The sequence below is a fragment of the Cyphellophora europaea genome (assembly GCF_000365145.1).
Source record: "Cyphellophora europaea CBS 101466 unplaced genomic scaffold supercont1.3, whole genome shotgun sequence".
In the NCBI taxonomy this organism is placed as follows: Eukaryota; Fungi; Ascomycota; class Eurotiomycetes; order Chaetothyriales; family Cyphellophoraceae; genus Cyphellophora; species Cyphellophora europaea.
In genome coordinates this window covers 1,882,520-1,901,225 of record NW_008481809.1, presented here as the reverse complement: position 1 = coordinate 1,901,225, position 18,706 = coordinate 1,882,520, and the positions used below count along the sequence as shown (strand labels likewise).

Here is an 18,706-nt window from a genome sequence, read left to right as displayed (position 1 = left end):
CGAGCAAGCATCGATTTTCATTCGCATTGTCGCAGTTGTGCATTGTCACTGGCGACCCCTTGACATATGGGGTAGCCCACTGAATGCGCACCGACTTATGCATGCTGAAGGCATCGACGCGTGGTTGGGTCATTGACGGATTCATAGCAGAGAGCGGAAAGGAGGCTATTGGAAGAGCAGGTCCCGTCTAGGGCCTCAACAAGCATCCAAGTACAGGCAGCTGCACGAGTTCGAACTTTACATGGAGAACTACTTGCAGGCAGCCTAACAGACACCACATAGTGGTCAAATGGTTGAATTGCACCGAAGAGTCAAGTACAACCATACAAGCAGTGTATTTGTAGTAGAGCAGAAGACCGGATTCCAGGAGAACGCGGAGTTGGAAAAACGAACTCCGATTGGTTCATCTGTTGCTCCACCTCCGATGATTCGGCGCCGCAAGCCCTTGGACTTTTTTCGCCTTTCCCCCTACCCCGTTACCATCTGTACACCACCATTTCTGCTTCTCGTCGGTCTTTTTCATCATTTCTGTACTTGAATAGCACTCTTTTCTCTCAAAAGTCAATTCAGCGTGTATGAGCCGTCACTTCGACCGATCATCGGGCTACAATTGAGCTATCGCCGAGATAATGCTCACGCGAGCAGCTCGTCGCAGACAAGCTCTTCGCTATGCACACAATGCTGCTGAGCACCTTCAATTACCATTCCTGTGCCCGGCGCTCAGGTTTCCTCATATTACTGCAAACCAACAACGCCCAATAGCATCTCGAACGCTCTCGAGAACACGACCGTTGCCCTCACAGCCATCGCAGTCCCGACAGCTTGCCTCAGCCGCCCCTTTCCCCGATCTATTTGATCGCAATGATGACTACTCGTCATACTTGCCGCCTCGGGAATATCGATCGGACTCGCTTGGCTCCGGTCTCGCAACACTACCAAAATGGGACCCTTCTTTACGAGACATGGTGAAAATCGATAATACTACGTTGGCCCGGCCTGCCAAAGTCATTGCGCCCAATCATCCAGATGTCGATATACGAGGGAACAGCAACGAGATCGAAACGAACCTGGATGCGTGCTTGCAGCTAAAGAAATGGCCACGTGCGATGACGAACCTTGCCCAGCTCAAGGCCATCTACTCGGCAGGTAGCGCCGAGTTGCTACGCTCGTACAATTTCGTCCTGGCCTACATGGTTGAAGATTTGGTCGACTCCCATACTCCGGAAGTGGAACAGAGGATCACACAGTGGATTGAACGAGATATGAAACAAGCCGGCCTCGAACCAGATGCGCAAACATTCGCCTTGGTGATAAAAGCTTCCTTAGCTGTGCCATCAAGATCCAAAAGAGATCGAACCGTACGGCGATATTGGGATATGGCCAAACGGTACGATCTGCAGGGAGAAGTTGGCAATCTGCGAGATATTTTGACCGAGCGAGATCTTGGGTTGATCTCACGAATATGTCCTCTGGAAGTCGGCGATTTTCCCGAGTTTGAAGCTCTTGCGTCCGAAAATCCCGAGATTATCCTGAATGAAGATGTCCTATCGCAACAACCAGATCTTCAAATTAGGGAAACAGAGCAGAAAGGTACAGGCATGGCTGCCTTGAGGGAAACGCTCTCTTTGTTCAGTGATGAAGAAGACCAAACTCGTATGCGACTGGCAGCCGAACCTGCAGATAGGGAGGCCCATGCATACGAACGACAAGCTCGTCTCGAGCGTGACGCCATTGCGTCGTCCATCGCTCGGTGGAAGCGTGAGCATGAGAAAATGGCCAAGATGGGCATCACGGCCGGACTCAATTCTGGTCGGATGGGTGTCTATATGTGGCAATGGCACAAGACTCTCACCACCAAGATCATTGCAGAGCTGAAAAAGGTCCAAGAAGCAGAGAAAAAGCCCAAGAAAAATGCCGAAGATAAACTTCGCATGGAGTACGGGCCCTTTCTTCAACAACTAAAGCCAGAGAAGCTTGCCGCTGTCACGGCACTTGGTATGGTTCAGATCATAAACAAAGCCGGCGCTTCTAAGCCCATCAAGCTCGTTCGATTAGTGTGTGAGCTCGGCAAGACCATCGAGTCCGAACACCATGCTGAAAGGCTGTATGAGCGTAGTCTCAGATGGACCAAGAAGAGAAGGCAAGGCCAGACTATTCCAGAGATCATTAAGAATCTCAACGAGAATCCGGACAGACCTTCATCCTGGGGTGTTACGACAAGAGGAAATCATCCCGGTGCCCAGAAATTCTTGCACACGTCTGAATGGACCACGACCATACACGTGAAGCTCGGTGCAATTCTTTGCGAATTAATGATGGACACTGCCAAAATGCAGATCACCAAGACCAACGAGATCACCGGCAAAGAAGTAACAGTCGCGCAACCAGTATTTCTTCGGCAAACTGTGTTTTCGAATGGCAAAAAGGTCGGCATCGTGTCCCTGCACGAAGAGTTCCTCAACTATCTCGTCAACCAGCCAAGCGCCGAGGTGCTAACCAAGCAGTTGCCGATGGTCTGCAAACCTCTTCCATGGACAGACTTCAATGACGGCGCCTACCTCGGCACAAGGGTACCGGCCTTACGGGTCAAACATGGAGAAGTCCAGCAAAAGGACTACGCGGTCGCTGCCGCGAACAATGGCGATCTGGACCAAATTCTCCAAGGTCTGCACGTGCTTGGCTCCGTTCCATGGAAAATTAACGAGCAGGTCTTCCACGTTATGATTCAAGCATGGAACAAAGGTGAACCGATCGCCAATTTGGCTCCGCTGCACAGGCACTTCGACGTTCCTGAGCGACCTCCGGCCGATGCACCAAACAGAGCAAAACATGACTGGTTCAGTCGGATGCGTGAGATTGATAACCAGAGAAGCGGTGACCACTCCAATCGATGCTTCCAGAACTTCCAGATGGAAATCGCCAAAGCATATTTACACGAGACCTTCTATCTTCCACACAACATGGACTTCCGAGGCCGAGCATATCCCATTCCTCCGTTTCTTAATCAGATGGGCGCAGACAATGCCAGAGGTCTCCTGTTGTTCGCAAATGGGCGGCCCTTGGGCGAGCAGGGTCTGCGATGGCTAAAGATCCATTTATCGAATGTCTTCGGTTACGACAAAGCCAGTCTTTCAGATCGTGCTCAATTCCCCATTGACCACATCGAAGAAATTCGCGATGCGGTAGCGAACCCTCTCGATGGTCAGAAATGGTGGTTGAAGGCCGAGGACCCGTGGCAGTGCCTCGCTGCGTGCCACGAACTCGTCAAAGCACTCGACTCCGGAAACCCAGAGGAGTTCGTGTCCCATCTTCCAGTGCATCAAGATGGTTCCTGTAATGGACTTCAGCATTACGCTGCTCTTGGTGGAGACGTTGCTGGGGCCCGTCAGGTCAATCTGGAACCTGGCGACAAGCCGGCTGATGTGTACACAGGCGTGGCCGAACTTGTCGCGGCAGACGTTGCTATCGACGCTGCCAACGGGCACGAGATGGCTAAGCTTGTTGACGGCCGACTGAAGCGCAAAATCGTCAAGCAAACAGTCATGACCAACGTATACGGTGTGACCTTCATTGGGGCGACGCAGCAAGTCCGCAAGCAGATTGACGATCTTTTGCCGGACATACTAGAGGCTCGCTTGTCAGGGAGAGTCGCGCTATATGTCGCTGGGAAGATCTTCAAGGCGCTGGGTTCTCTGTTCACTGGTGCCCATCAAATCCAGTATTGGCTCGGGGATTGTGCTAACCGCATCTCGTCTTCTGTTTCTCCTGCACAGATGGCCAAGCTTGGCATGAAAGCAAATAGCCCTGTGACTGACGACAAAACCGACGACGTGCGCAAGACTTGGAAGAAGAAATCGAAGAAGGACGACGCGCTCCCCGGGGCTGAGTTCCGCACGAGTGTGATCTGGACGACACCTTTGAAGCTTCCTGTGGTTCAGCCGTACCGGAAAGCACAAGGAAGTTTGGTGCAGACCAACCTCCAGTCTATTACGCTGCACGAGCCTACGGCGGCAGACTCGGTCGACAAGCGCAAACAGCTTCAAGCATTCCCGCCGAACTTTATTCACTCGCTCGATGCTACGCACATGATACTGTCCGCACTCAAGTCCAAGGAGCTCGGTCTGGATTTTGCAGCGGTGCACGACAGTTTCTGGACCCATGCAGCCGACATCGATACTCTGAATCGACTTTTGCGTGATGGGTTCATAAGAATGCACTCTGAAGACATCATAGGTCGTCTGGCGGCCGAGTTCAAGAAACGCTACGAGGGCCATCTCTACATGGCACAAATCTTGAAGACATCGAAGCTTGCGAAGGCCATCAGGCAGTACCGGACTGACCATCGCGACGTTCTGGGGTCAAGCAATGCCAAGAACATCAAGGCACGCAAGCATGCCGAGCTACTGCGAGAGATCGAGAAGAGACAGCTCATGGCAAGTGATGATCCAGAGGAGCGGAGAAAGGGCGAGGAAATGGTGACAGCAGCAACGCTGTTTGAACGATACGGGGGCGAAGACTCGCTGATCCACAAGGACAGTTTGGGACAAACTGCGATTGCTTCTATGCCCAAAGGCCCAGAGCAGGCTCAGATTGCAGAGGCTCTACGGAGTCCTACGGATGTCGACGTGGACCTCGGAAAAACGCTGAATCCCCTGGTGGACGACATGGACGGCGACGCCGATGACATCAACATTGACCATGACGCGGAATTGGAAGCCGATGCTGCAGCTGCGCAAGCTGGAAAGAAGAAGAAGACGCCGTCGGCTGGTAACAACCAGACATGGCTATGGTTGCCATTGACCTTTCGGCCAGTGCCCCAAAAGGGCGCATTTGATGTGACGAGGCTGAAGGACTCTCAGTACTTCTTCTCGTAAACGATCAGAGAGTAGGAGGGGGCTGAGTGTATGATATGTACAGTACAGTGCAGCGATACCCGTCATAGATCGGTGTAGATTAATCCAAGCTTTGAACTGTTTCAACCTTCGTTTATAGGTTGTGATCTGATCAGGGGCTTTTGAATGGTCGCTCGCCGTGGCGGGTTCCCAGGCCAGGGGTGGCCGCGGGGTGTCTTGATAAGCCCCGCTCTCAGGCCTCTTGGAATCGAGAACGCTATAGCCATCGACCGCCCACTGGCGAGCATCGCAATTCAAAAACTCGGTTTCGGGACCCTAACGCCCCTGCAAGTCAAAGCTTTTACCGGGTGTTCCTAGTGGAAGCGCTAGCTAACGACGACGTTCTCGCCGCTCGCACGCTTCCAAGACTTTCTGCTCGAAACTGCGGCTTTGATGCGGTTGACCTGCAAGCAAGCTGCCCGTTGGTCAACCACGCATCTCTTCACACCACAAGGTACACACATTCTAGCAGTGTCAACTACCCCAGCATTCTCACAAACATTCTCCGGTTAGACCGAATCCGAGGCCTGCCCCAGTTCGAGCTGCACTGCCCCACCATCGACCCTACGCCGTTTGTGGCGACTTTCGACTCTAGGTGCATTTGACTCGTATCCCAAAAGCTGTCTTGCCTCATTACCAATCCGCGAGACTCGAATATCGAGTCCCTCCCCGACTCAGCTTGGGAACAACACCCAAAAATTGCACCGGCTCGCTCTGTCGGCCACTGACTGGATCGCCAACCTGCGACCACCTCCTCCATGAGCCTCGCTACCCTCTGAAGCAGTTCTAGAAGCAATCCTTTATCCCTACGCATCCTTCGACTCCTTTCGATCAGTCAGCTGCTGAGAAAGACACTGCCGAATGTGCATGATAGATTGAAAGACTTTGCGCGCGCCCCTGCGCGAATCCCTCAACCTCCGTCACAATGCCCAACCAACCTGGCGAGCCAGATATCGGGGACCGTACAGACACCCACTCGGATGGTGCTACGACCTCACCTCAGACTTCTACCCCTGATGCACCCCCATCTGCACCCAGCTCCCAGAGAGTACCCTCGCTAGGGAATTCATCGAACCCAATGGTGTCTTCCATGACCTCATCCTCCTCCCCACTAGGGCCGACCAACGCAGCTCGCCGACCTGGCCCGCCTCCGACGCGAGCCAGTGGCTTGACATCAGACATCCAGGCAAAGATGAAGGCTTTCTCGCTGTCAAGACAAGGAGCTCCACCGGGCCAACAGAACAGACAAGGGTTTTCTGGCCAGCCGGGCGCTGCAGGTGGCTTTACTGGCGGTCCTGTGACCGGCGCAGGCCCAGGAGGTGCTGGAGCCGGTGCTGGATCTGGACCTGGGCCAGGTCAAGGCGGGTTGCGACTGCCTCCAAATCTGCAACGACCAAATGCCCCGCAGTGGAACAGCGCAACTCCTGCTGAGGGTAGCAGTCCTCGCATGATGAGCCCCAAGCCGGCTATGGGTGGTCTTGCGGCCAAGCGTGGTCTGAAGCCGGGAGGAATGAAGCTCTCGGACGCTCACAAACCGGCCGATCCAAACGCAGAGGCCGAGAAGACTGACACGGGATCACAATTCAACAAGTTCTCCAGCATCATCGATACGCAGAAGGGCGAGCTGAAATTCAAGAACAAGGCTGTCATCCACGGCAGTGGGATCGATTTCGAGGGCGGCAGCACGTTTCAGATATCCCTGGATGAAGTCGATCCCATAGATGAGTTGGGCAAGGGCAATTACGGCACTGTCTTTAAAGTTCGACACGCTCGTCCCAAGATTCGGCAAGCAGGTCTCGGCCTCCGCGGAAACATGAGTCGCCAGCTATCACAGCAGCAGCAGAACGAATACGATGAGAAGCAAAGTACGGCTGGCACCAGCGGGCTGGTGATGGCCATGAAAGAGATTCGGTTGGAGCTCGAAGACATCAAATTCGCCCAGATCATCATGGAGTTGGACATCCTCCACCGATGTGTCTCTCCCTTCATCATCGATTTTTACGGCGCCTTCTTCCAGGAAGGTTCGGTCTACATCTGTATAGAGTATATGGATGGGGGCTCGATCGACAAGCTGTACGCGGACGGCGTGCCAGAGGGTGTCTTGCGGAAGATCACTCTTTCGACCGTCATGGGCCTCAAGAGCTTAAAGGATGATCACAACATCATTCATCGAGATGTTAAGCCTACCAATATTCTGGTCAACACGCGTGGGCAGGTCAAGATTTGCGATTTCGGTGTCAGCGGTAACCTCGTAGCGTCAATCGCGAAGACCAACATTGGCTGTCAAAGTTACATGGCGCCCGAGAGGATATCAGGCGGTGGCATGGCTCAGGCTGGTGCTGGTGGAGGAACATATTCCGTTCAGTCAGACATCTGGTCCCTCGGCCTGACCTTGATCGAATGCGCTCTGGGAAGGTATCCCTACCCTCCTGAAACTTACGACAACATATTCAGTCAATTGAGTGTACGTATCATCCTGTGCCGTGTGGAGTGACGCCATTGCTAACGTTCACAGGCAATCGTAGATGGTGACCCGCCCGACCTCCCAGCCGACAAGTTCTCGGAAGAGGCAATCGACTTCGTTCGTGGGTGTCTGAACAAAATCCCCAAGCTTCGACCAACGTATGCGATGCTGCTCCGTCATGCCTGGTTGGCTCCCCTTATGAAGCCACCCACCATCTCCGAAGATGAGGAAGCAGAGAAGGCGGCCGAGGCGGGAGACAGCATGAACGCAAACGGCAGCATGATCGAAGGTCAAGCAACGACGGCCGACAAAGAAGTCGCTGACTGGGTCAAGACGCAGCTGGCGAAGAAGAGCGAAGGCAAGCTGTTGTTTGCTAAGAAACCCGCTCTCCACGAGGCGCCTTTGGATGCTGTGCCCGGTAGTCCATTGATGAGCAAGGACGATGCCCCGTCTATTGTCGACGCGCCGGACGACGATACTCCTATCAAGCCTAACCCAGGAGTCAAAGTCGACAGTCCCGAGCTGATCTCGGCTCAGATAGAACCTGTTGACTTTGCAAATAATATCCAGCCCAGCCCGGCGGAGGGCGAAACATGATGCGGTTGCTTGTGGATAGCCGGGTGTCAGGGCGTGACCGGACCCCCACAAAAGATATAACGAGTAGACATTGAGATGGATCGGAAATGAGAACACGATCACGAACTACATATTTTGTCAAAACATTACCATGGTGCTTCTTGCGGTGCCCGAATTGAAACCACTTGACTGCAGAATGGTTGCCAAAAATGATGTCACACATGATGAATGCACGTTACCGATGACCGACTCCCAAGATCACCTCGAACACGCCGAATACACCTCCCCTCTCGTTGTTTGGTGTAAATTACTCCTTCTTTGTGTATTTTTATGTGGCACTAGATATGCGCACCGCTGTCGTCCGTTGACAGCCCCTCTCCCGCCGCCATGGGGATCATCCGGAAGCTGCTGATCTTCGCTTCTTCTAATGGTCTGATCGTGCAAGCCCATGGCCCCGTCGAGCACCACAAAGCCGTTCAAATCGACTACAAATCCAAACACGTCTCGCTGTGTCCTCATGATGAAGCTGCCGATAACAGAAAGGGTGTGCACTTGGAAGCCCATGGGTTGATAGGTAGGTGGTGGGGTTGAGGTTACCGAGAAGCCGTGGCTCATCACATTCAGGATTGCTCTCTATTGCGTCCTCGCATTTTCTGATCGCCATTACTGGGCGGGAACAGGTCGCTCAAATATTTGGCAAGCCCATCTACGTCGTCACCGATGTCGAGTTCTTGCCGCTCTCCTCCCGGGATGCTGCGGTAAAGGCCCTCGCTACGGCATCGGCGGCGTCTCGCAAGGACCACGAGCCAAGTTCGGATTCAGAGCTGAGCGATGCCGAATCAGAATCATCAAAGCACGCCGCCGTGCCAGACGAAGTTTCTGGGCCGCACACGGACGACGAGCAGGATCTGCCACGCTCGAGATCAAGCACCAGTATTGCTCAAGATGTACTCACCAAGAAAGGAAACTTTGGTCGCTTCGCTTCTCAATGGTTCTCTCGGCAGGGTTGGGCCACTGGCACTCAAAAGGCCCCAACTTCGACGGATGCGAAGGCCCAGAAGGTTGCTGAGGGCGATGCGACAGAAGCAGCGAAGCCTGAGCAAAAGCCAGACAAGGTCGACGGCCCTGCTCCCGAACCTCAGCAGCCTTCCAAGACCAGTCGAGAAGAGGTCGCGGCTATGATTCCGAAAATTTTACGGTCCGCTAAGTTGATTCTGACTTCGAGAAGCTGCTTCTTTAGCTATGACTTCGATCTGACCCGCAGAATGGGGCTGTTACAAGGTAAGGCCGTTCCTCCTGCCAAAGGCAGCTTGGACCCGTTGTACTTCTGGAACCAGCGCCTGGCGTCACCCATCTCGGAAGCTGGACAGGATTCGTTCGTTCTTCCCATCATTCAGGGCTTCGTCGGACAGAGATCCTTTGCCGTCAAGAAGACCGACTCAACAGATCCGGATTCAGCATGTGTAGTTCCCACGGAAGGCGACCCATCGCAGACAGAGGGAATTAGCCATGCAATCGCGCACGCAAAGGAAGCCGTCGCGGAGAAGCCGGACGAGATGCAGGCATTCCTTCTGACGGTCATTTCCCGCCGGTCGGTTAAACGTGCTGGTCTTCGTTACCTCCGTCGCGGTATTGACGATGAAGGCAACTGTGCAAACTGCGTCGAAACCGAACAGATTCTGTCCACTCCAGAGTGGGACGACACGCGTCCAATTCGTTCCTTTACCCAGGTCCGAGCCTCAATACCGCTGTATTTCTCTCAGTCGCCATACTCGTTCAAGCCCCTTCCGGTGCTGCTACAATCGGAAGCTGCGAACAAGGCAGCGATGAAGAAGCATTTCGACGGCCTCAAGAGCCGTTATGGCGACGTGCAGATAGCAGTGCTGATCAACAAGCATGGCTCCGAGGCCGCGATCGGCGAAGCCTACGATAAGAATCTTAAGAGCCTGGTAGATGCAAATGAAATCCAGGGCGTAGACTGGGAATGGTTCGACTTCCACTCCGAGTGTCGCGGAATGCGCTTCGACAAGGTGCAGAAACTTGTGGAAATGCTTGGTCACAATATTGAGAAGTTTGGGGAGACGGTCATTGAAAGAGGTGAGGTCAAGTCGCAGCAAAAGGGCATCATTCGCACCAACTGCATGGACTGCCTGGATCGAACTAATGTTGCTGAGAGTGCCTTCGGCCAGCACATGCTACAGAAAGCACTGGCTGAGGCAGGCTTTGGCATTGATCTGGTCAACGACGAGACTACGACTTGGTTCAACACTCTTTGGGCGGACAATGGCGACGCCATTTCGCGTCAATATGCAGGGACCGCTGCTCTCAAGGGCGATTTTACCAGGAGTGAGTACTTTTACTGACTGGGGCGGTTTCATTGATTAACGGTTACAGCACGAAAGCGCAACTACCAAGGAGCATTGAACGACTTCAGCCTCACCTTATCGAGATACTACAACAACATGGTGAATGACTACTTCTCCCAGGCAGTCATCGATGTTCTGTTGGGAGAATTGTCATGGACCGCATTCGAGGATTTCGAGAGTAGTCTCATGAGCCAGGATCCAGGCATATCCATCAACCGCATTCGCGAGAATGCCATTGAGACATGTCGACGACTCGTGGTACAGGATGAAACCGAAGATCTGATTCATGGCTGGACGATGCTCGCTCCTGCGGTCGAGAATACTCTGCGCACTCTTCCGTTCCAAGAGGCCGTGGTGCTCCTGACCGACGCGGCCATCTACTGTTGCAAATTCGACTGGACAACCGAGAAAGTAGCATCATTCGAAAAGGTCGACCTTAGATCGGTGACCAAGGTGCGGTACGGGGCGTACATCACGTCGACCTTCACAGAGCGTCAACGCGACGAGACGATGAATGTCGGCCTGGTCATCGCCTACAAGCCCGGCAAAGGCAGCGTGATCCGCACCAACACCCGTTCACTTCAGAACTCGGTCGAACCGGCCAAGGCGAAGCCGGAAGAGCGGATAGACGGCGGAACGGGGGTGCTCTCGTGGCTGGCGCCCAAGCACGCGGACCCAACACAGGCGCTAGCCGTCAAGATCATACCCGTGACGCCAGATCGGAAGCGCAGTGTCACAAGCCAGACTTCGACACCGGCGCTGGAAACTGCGGAGCACATCGTTGATGAAATCAGACGGGCGATTGCCGGGGAGAGTAGAGAGGAGCAAGACAAAGTAGAAGTCGAGCAAGGGGATATCATCAGCTTGGCCGAGGCGAAGCAGCGGACAGGGTATCTGGAGCAGATCGGGTACTCATTGAAGCGCTTGGTCTGGGCTTAGAAGTGAGCGTCTATACCATGGCAGCGTCAAATACAGGCCAATACGTGCGACAGCGAGCATTCGCAGCAGCTGCATATATATCTCAGCAGCAACGAGTTTCATGCCTTCGTAATTGCCTCATACTCATGGACGCTTCGGACGGCGGGTTGTCTCTACCGTCACACTTATATCATATTGGCAACCCGCCACTATGCACCCAACCGTCGTACATCTCGCAATCGTATACGCGGTGTTGTGCCGCCCGTCAAACACAGGTAGGCTACCTACCCCACACTCCTGCGCCACATCGTAGCCATGCAGCACCGCCACAAGAGAATTCTTTGGCCCGGCACTCCAACCACACCGGCAGACAAATGCAACGCAGAAGAGCGTCGCTTCATTTTGTGCAGACGCTCTGACCTGAGACGCAAAACCTCAGCTGTCCATAGCACGCAAATCTCGACGCTTGCAAAGTGTGGGTTGGTACTCTCACCGCACTTTATCCCCTCCCACGCCCCTCCTCTCCGTCACCGCAGTGCTGGGACCCAGCAGCACCACGAAATTCTGACGTCGACGCTCTGTACGCGGCCAGACTGCCAAAATATCGGGCTTCTTGCACCTGCGACATTCCGCGGTAGAATTGACTTGTTGGTGCCTCTGCAGCCGCCGGTTTCACCCTCAAGTCTGCCCCACCCACAGCACTGGGACTTCTTCCTGAAGCCCCCTCTCAGACCACGCCCGCCATGGCGGCGCAACTTGACGAGGCTGGTCTTCGCCAGTTGGTTGAGTACTTGAAGAACTCGCTCAGCGGCCATGACAGAAATAAGCAGAAGGAGGCCGAGTTGGTGCGTTTGGACCTGCTCTCGATTTTCCTTCCCCCGACGTCTGCTAACCTTTGCTCTTCCAACAGATGCTGCTCAAAGCCCGAGAATCTCCCACTTTCGTCGATTACCTACGATACATCTTCTCAGATCCTCAGCTGGGCGAGTCTCTCAACTTAAATCCTGGCACTACTTTTCTCGTTCGATATGCCGCTGCTATCCAACTCAAGAACCACATCAAGGCACACTACAAGTCTATACCGCAAGACAAACTGTTAGAAGTCAAGTCAAGTACCCTGTCGATGCTGCAAGACCAGAATGCCCAACTTCGGACCTTCGCCGGAACCATCATCACCGAAATCGTGCAGCAGGGCGGTCTGCTCCAGTGGCCCGAGGTCCTCGTCGAATTAATCAACCTTGTCGAGAATCAAGCCGGAAGTGTCCCCCGCGAGACGCAGGAGGGCGCCATGTCAGCGCTGGCCAAAGTGTGTGAGGACAATCGCAAACTTCTCGACAAGGACTTTCAGGGCCAAAAGCCGATGCAGGTCATTATTCCCAAGATGCTCGATTTTGCAAATCATCCTATCTCCCAGGTCAGAGTCTTCGCTCTCGGCACCTTGAAGACCTTCATTCCGCAAAAGAGCCAAGTCTTGATGAATTCGCTGAATGAATACTTGTCGAAAGTGTTTGAACGTGCTTCAGATGAGGATACACAAGTGAGGAGGATCGTGTGCCAATCGTTGGTGCAGCTTGTTGAGTCAAAGCCCGAAGCGCTGGCCCCAAATATGGACGGCCTGGTGAATTATATTCTGGCACAGCAGCAGCAGTCAGTTGATGCCGACTTGGCCTTGGATGCTGCCGAATTCTGGCTGAGTGTCGGAGAGCAAGAGCAACTTCAGGGATCGATGCGCCCATACCTGCAACGGATCATCCCTGTTCTACTTGCTGGCATGGTGTACGGCGAGGAGGACGTTTTCAGACTAGAGGGCGATGAAGCGGATGCCGACCAGGAGGACCGGCCAGAGGACATCAAACCGCAATTCGCCGAGCGGAAGGAAGGGCGAGGTGCCACTCACGAAAAAGAGGCTGGCGATGGCACAAACGGTGTCTCAAATGGATCTGAGAAGCCTCCGAAGATCGACCTCAGCGATGGCGAAATTGAGGAGAGCGATGAAGATGACGACGACTACGAGAACGACCCGGAAAATGCCTGGAGCTTGCGCAAATGCTCGGCTGCCGCCCTGGATGTTTTTGCCGTCAACTATCACGACTCGGTCTTCAACATCATCCTGCCATATCTCAAAGACAATCTCTCGCATCAGCTCTGGCCGAAGCGAGAAGCGGCGGTCCTTGCTCTGGGAGCTATTGCCGAAGGTTGTATGGATGTCGTCTCGCCTCACCTACCAGAACTCGTGCCCTTTCTCATATCACTTCTCCATGACGACGAACCGGTAGTCCGCCAAATCACCTGCTGGTGTCTCGCTCGCTATTCTGAATGGGCGGCTCAACTCTCCTCACCTGCAGACAAGCAGAAGTATTTTGAGCCGATGATGGAAGGCCTCCTGCAGCGGATGCTTGACAAGAACAAGAAAGTGCAAGAGGCCGGAGCTAGTTCCTTCGCTTCTCTGGAAGAAAAGGCGGGTGAGAAGCTCAAACCCTACGTTGAGCCCATCTTACGACAATTCACAAAGTGCTTTCAGCTGTACAAGGACAAGAACATGTACATCCTTTACGACTGCCTGCAGACGTTGGCCGACAGTGTTGGAGCTGATATGGCAACGCCACCTCTTGTCGAGCTGCTTATGCCGGTGCTAACACAGCGCTGGAACAAGATTGCCGACGATTCAAGGGAGATGTTTCCACTGCTCGGCTGTTTGGGATATGTTGCCATTTCCTACGGCAAGACCTTTACGCAATTCGCCTCTCCTATTTTCAACCGCTGCATCAAGCTCATCTTCAGCAATCTGCAGCAGCACATGAATTTTATGGCTGGCCAGGCTGTGGACCAGCCGGATAAGGATTTTATCGTCTCGGCTCTGGACCTCCTCAGCGCCATCATTCAGGCTGTCCCTCCCACGGACTCGGCCAACCTCGCATCGTCATCTGACCCGCCATTCTTTGAGCTCCTGTCATTCACCATGGAGGATCCTACCCCCGACGTACGACAGTCCTCTTACGCACTGCTGGGCGACTGTGCCATTGCACTCTTCTCATCACTCGACCCCTACTTCGAAAAGTTGTTCCCGATCCTCATCCGCCAGATCGATCTCGACCTGATCCCCTCCGACGAAATCGAAGCCGATCCAGCCTTCAACGTGTTGATCAACGTCTGCTGGTCAGCTGGAGAGATCGGCGCACGGACATCGCCCGAGAAACTGCGGCCGTTCGTGCAACCCCTCTTCCAGCAGCTCCTCACCGTCGTGTCAAACGAAGGTGTCCCAGATGCCGCTGCAGAGAACGCCGCGCTCACCATTGGTCGCCTAGGCATCCAGTGCCCCGACGTGCTGGCACCGCACCTCAACGAATATGCGTCGCGCTTCCTCGAGTCGATGGCGCAGATCAGTCCGTCGTCGGAGAAGGCGTCGGCGTTCCTGGGCTTCAACAACGTCATCGAGCGCAATCCCGCCGCAATGGAGTCGTGTCTCATCGACTATTTGACAGCGGTAGCGGCGTTCCCGCGCACGGACGGTGGTGAGGATGCTCAGCTGTACGCGCAGACGAGGGAGAGTTTTGGCAGGGTGGCGCAGGGCTTCAAAGGCATCATTGGGCCGGAGCGCTTCAGTGGTGAGGTGTTAGGCCGGTTGTCGATGCCGACGCAGACGAAGCTGAGGGAGGCTTATGGGTTATGATCCTGATGGATATGCGAGACGAACGGAGCGCAATGGGACGACATGATGCAGCACAATAACGACATTCCACCTCGCAGGTCACGTTTGGTACTTGCTGTGAAGCCCGCATCCGCGACAACGAACGAGTCGCCGGGCGCGAAGTCAGGCAGCCATAGCTCACCAACACCTCTCTCAATGACGACGACTTCGAACCCGGCATGAAAGGAGTCGTCCATCATTCCCCTCATCGACTCTTCCTCGACGACCTCCTCCTTCCTCCTCCTCCTTCTCCGCCAGTAAAGCGCAAAGACACAGCAAGGAGCATAGAAAGCATCGTCAAACGAAATCAGGGGAATGACGACAGTGTAGATAGCAAAGAATCTGGGAGACTTTACCCGCGCACACCGTGCGGTGGGTGATCTGACCCACATCACGACGTGCCTTTTCAGTAGGTAGAAATTAGATAGCAATTTTTTCTCTTCCCTTTTTCACATCATTAGGATGTGGTGTGGTGTGAGATTTGAGCGTTCACTTTAAGTTCCTTTTTTTGTGAGAATAAAGAAATTCCCATCGAGTCAAGAGAGTTCCACAAGTCAAAGAATCAATGTCGACGATTTATCATCTGGCATCTGCATCTGCATCTGCATCTTCATCTTCAGGCTAGGCCAGGCCAGAGTAGGGTACGGTAGGCTAGGCAGTGTGACATCCCAAGCCTGTAGGCTCGTGTGACGACTCGAACAATCAACGACATATCCAGCTTGCGATGGCGTGAAGTCATTCAGGGCTTGCGGTCGACTGACGTTGAACGGGCAGGAGGGCCAGAAGTCTGGAGGGATGGTGCTTCGATGCGGGAATAGGTTATGCCGTGACTTGGGGGGTATATACTGTACTGTAATGTAGTGCTGTATAAGTAGACTCATAAAAGTAAAGGCAACATTGAGATAAAAAGTCATGATGAATCTTGAGGGGGCGGACGGAGCGCACGCACTCACTGCTTTACTACACTGGCATGTTTCAATAGGACACAAGTGAAGACGAAATAGACCTCAACAACTGCAGTAACAGCCTATTAGGATTCAAAGAAGCAGCATATTTCAATACCTCAAGATTAAAAGTGACAACAGTACAGAAAAGGCGGCGATGGCACCTGGTCACCGTCCCTTCGAAGTTCGGTAGTAGTGACGGTGACAGGTAGTGGGAGGGAAGAGGAAACCAACCGTCCCCTGTCGTGCAAGAACAACGTACTGCAAATTGCACACACGAGAACTTACAAAGCGCGTTTTGCTCCTCCAATCGCGCAACGCAGGCCAAATGAGTCAATCCTCCTGCTCGGTTGTTGGTTGAATGCGCAGCACGGCGAATACACGCTGCCAAAAAGAATTCAGCAATTGCTCGGAACCCCTGACATCAGAAGACACATCTCGCTTCGAGTGCGCCGGTGTCTGGATTCCTAAACACAACGGACTTCAACGCCCACCCAGGTTCCCAAGAAGCAATCGCTCTGTATGCAGACCTACCAGAACGCCGTCTGGCACTCACCAATGCGTGCTCTGTTGCAAACGCGAAACCCAAGTCCATGCCATGCCAGGCTATGCCATGCCAGTATTTTGCAGTGGTCGCAACTTCTGCTTACCGTGTAAGACCAGACGCAGTAGTGCAAGTTTTAAAAAGGGAAAGGTGATGTTTGTCAGCTGTAAAGTGTCCTTTCGTGAAACAACTTAGCTGATCGAAGGGCTCACCGGTTACCGATGAGGGGAGATGATTGAGTGCGTCGTATGTCGAAATAAGGACGACGGAGTCGAAAGGACTTTCGTAGCCGCCGTATTGCGGGCTGCTGTTCAGGCGGCGGCAGCTGGGGCTTGCTCAAGCGGAGCTGTGAAAGCGAACCTGGAAAGTGAAGCCAGTTTCTCCTCCATGCTGAGTTCAGCGTCTTGATACACCAACCTGGTAGCTTTTGACTTTTCCTTGTCCTTCTTCTCTTCGGCGGGCTTTTCCTTGACTGCAGCAGGAGCTGGAACGACCTCGTTCGAAGTGGCAGGGGCGGGCGAATGAGTAGCTGAACCGTCTTTCCCAGTAACGCTAGAGATCAGGTCGTCGATGGCAGAAGGATTGGGAATCTCAGCTGGAGAGGCAGTGCTCGGGGCCGCGCCTGGGGCGGCTTCTTGTTTCTGGTACTGCGCATTGTGATTGTGTGGAGCAGGGATCGCACCTTGATGCATCTGTTGGAAAAGATAGCCACTGACTGGCGGGGCACCAACTGCAGGGCGCTGTGGTAGACCTGGGGCAGTAGGCAGACTTACAGTTCCGGTATGAACTGGCTTTGGGAAATGGCTTGGCGCCGTCGTCGGCGATGCATGTTGATTCACTGGAGGAGCAGGCGACCCAGAAAAGGATCGCTGCTGGCCAGGATACGGACTCGTACCGTTCTGTTGGTACTGTTGACCGGGATATGGGGACTGACCTTGATATGGTGGTGGTGAAAAGGCAGGTTGAGGCGGATACGAACTTGGCGGCGGCTGCTGAAAGTTCGGTGGTGGAGGCTGAGCATAGGGCTGAGCTTGAGGATACGGCTGGTGACTGGGGGGTTGTGCATACGATACAGGAGACTGGCCATATGCAGGCTGTGGTGGCGGAGGGTATCCAGGCGCTGTTGCTTGTGCAGGAGAATACGCAGGTGGCTGATTATAGGCGCCATTAGTTGGAGGTGCGTTGTAAGGTTGCTGGTATGACGGGCCAGACTGTGAAATGACGGTCAGCAATGTTTTGCTCGGCGCAGAGAATGGGGAACTTACGAATGTACCAGGCGCCGGTGTGGTTATGCTGGCCACAGGGGTGTTGCCTCCACTCGTTGAGCCATCACCGTCTTGGGCAGCAGCTTTTGCTGCCTTGTGAGCCGCCAGGCGCTCCTTGAGCGACATTTTGTCTTCAATCTTGGGCTTCTTGCCTCCACCGCCAGCGCCGCCGGGACCGGTCCCGGAAGCAGCTTGACGTTGAGCTTGATGCTCGTGGAATTGCTGGAGCACTCTCTGGTTGTGTTGGACAGCCACATCTTCAGGAATGCCTTCCATGCCAAAGATCTCGATGTCAAGGCCAGCCCGGTTGGGCAGCGCGTTGTCGACGGCGGTGAGGGTTTCTTTGTGGACCTGGCTCATGTGGACGCTCAAGCCTAGACAGGTCGTGTTAGCCCCTGTTACCTAAGATGTATGCGCAGCTGCAGCTTACCTCCTGCGGTACTCAGTCTGCGGCCGCATCTTTCGCACTTGAAGTGCTTGGCCTTCTGATGGTTGATGAGAATCTTGAGGTCGTCGAAGTCGCGCTCGCAGTAGTAACACCACGGCCGAGCAAGGATCTCCTCGACGTCAGGGTGATTGCGCTTCTTCTTCGTCATCGTGCTCGACTCTGGAAGGTTGACTAGCGCGCTGAGACGTGGATCTAGAGAGCGGCAGTTGGATGTAACGCGCAGAGTAACGATCGGTACTTGCTTGCGGACGACGGTGCAGTGCGTGATGCAGCACGCCTGGAAAGAGCTGGCAGGAGCTTCTTGATGCGGCCGGGAACGCCAAGTCTCACTGCTTGGCAAGGCTACGAGGCTGCTACTCCACACTCCAACGTGGACTGAACACCTAGGTGGTATGGGTACGGAGTAGATATACAATGATGCTACTGCTGAAGAGCAAGATCAGCCTGTCAAAGCGATGCTGAGAGATGTATAGCGTAAACCAGATGTCAAAGACTACTCTCGTTGGCCATATGTGCATCCCAGCCATGCCCTAGTGCCACGGCCACTTTTGTTCTTGGAACCTCTCAATATGTACTGTACAAGCACCGCCCGCTGGATCAT

The 18,706-nt window shown here is 53.9% G+C and overlaps 5 protein-coding genes across 5 annotated transcripts; 4 read left to right on the top strand and 1 right to left on the bottom strand.

The window, feature by feature from the left end:
• Positions 1-629: 629 nt before the first annotated feature.
• On the top strand, positions 630-4,874 carry HMPREF1541_03618 (uncharacterized protein; the record flags this gene model as incomplete). The annotated part of the gene is made up of 1 exon (XM_008717969.1): positions 630-4,874. One exon carries the CDS (start codon positions 630-632, stop codon positions 4,872-4,874), a length of 4,245 nt encoding a protein of 1,414 aa, XP_008716191.1.
• Positions 4,875-5,817: 943 nt separating this feature from the next.
• On the top strand, positions 5,818-7,953 carry HMPREF1541_03617 (uncharacterized protein; the record flags this gene model as incomplete). The annotated part of the gene is made up of 2 exons (XM_008717968.1): positions 5,818-7,356; positions 7,408-7,953. The coding sequence occupies 2 exons, from the start codon at positions 5,818-5,820 to the stop codon at positions 7,951-7,953; spliced, it is 2,085 nt and encodes a 694-aa protein (XP_008716190.1).
• Positions 7,954-8,319: 366 nt separating this feature from the next.
• Positions 8,320-11,237, top strand: HMPREF1541_03616 (uncharacterized protein; the record flags this gene model as incomplete). Its single annotated transcript, XM_008717967.1, has 3 exons — positions 8,320-8,506; positions 8,557-10,278; positions 10,327-11,237. 3 exons carry the CDS (start codon positions 8,320-8,322, stop codon positions 11,235-11,237), a joined length of 2,820 nt encoding a protein of 939 aa, XP_008716189.1.
• Positions 11,238-11,959: 722 nt separating this feature from the next.
• HMPREF1541_03615 (uncharacterized protein) lies at positions 11,960-14,886 on the top strand (the record flags this gene model as incomplete). Its single annotated transcript, XM_008717966.1, has 2 exons — positions 11,960-12,061; positions 12,127-14,886. 2 exons carry the CDS (start codon positions 11,960-11,962, stop codon positions 14,884-14,886), a joined length of 2,862 nt encoding a protein of 953 aa, XP_008716188.1.
• Positions 14,887-16,703: 1,817 nt separating this feature from the next.
• HMPREF1541_03614 (uncharacterized protein) lies at positions 16,704-18,253 on the bottom strand (the record flags this gene model as incomplete). Its single annotated transcript, XM_008717965.1, has 2 exons — positions 16,704-18,031; positions 18,088-18,253. The coding sequence occupies 2 exons, from the start codon at positions 18,251-18,253 to the stop codon at positions 16,704-16,706; spliced, it is 1,494 nt and encodes a 497-aa protein (XP_008716187.1).
• Positions 18,254-18,706: the final 453 nt, after the last annotated feature.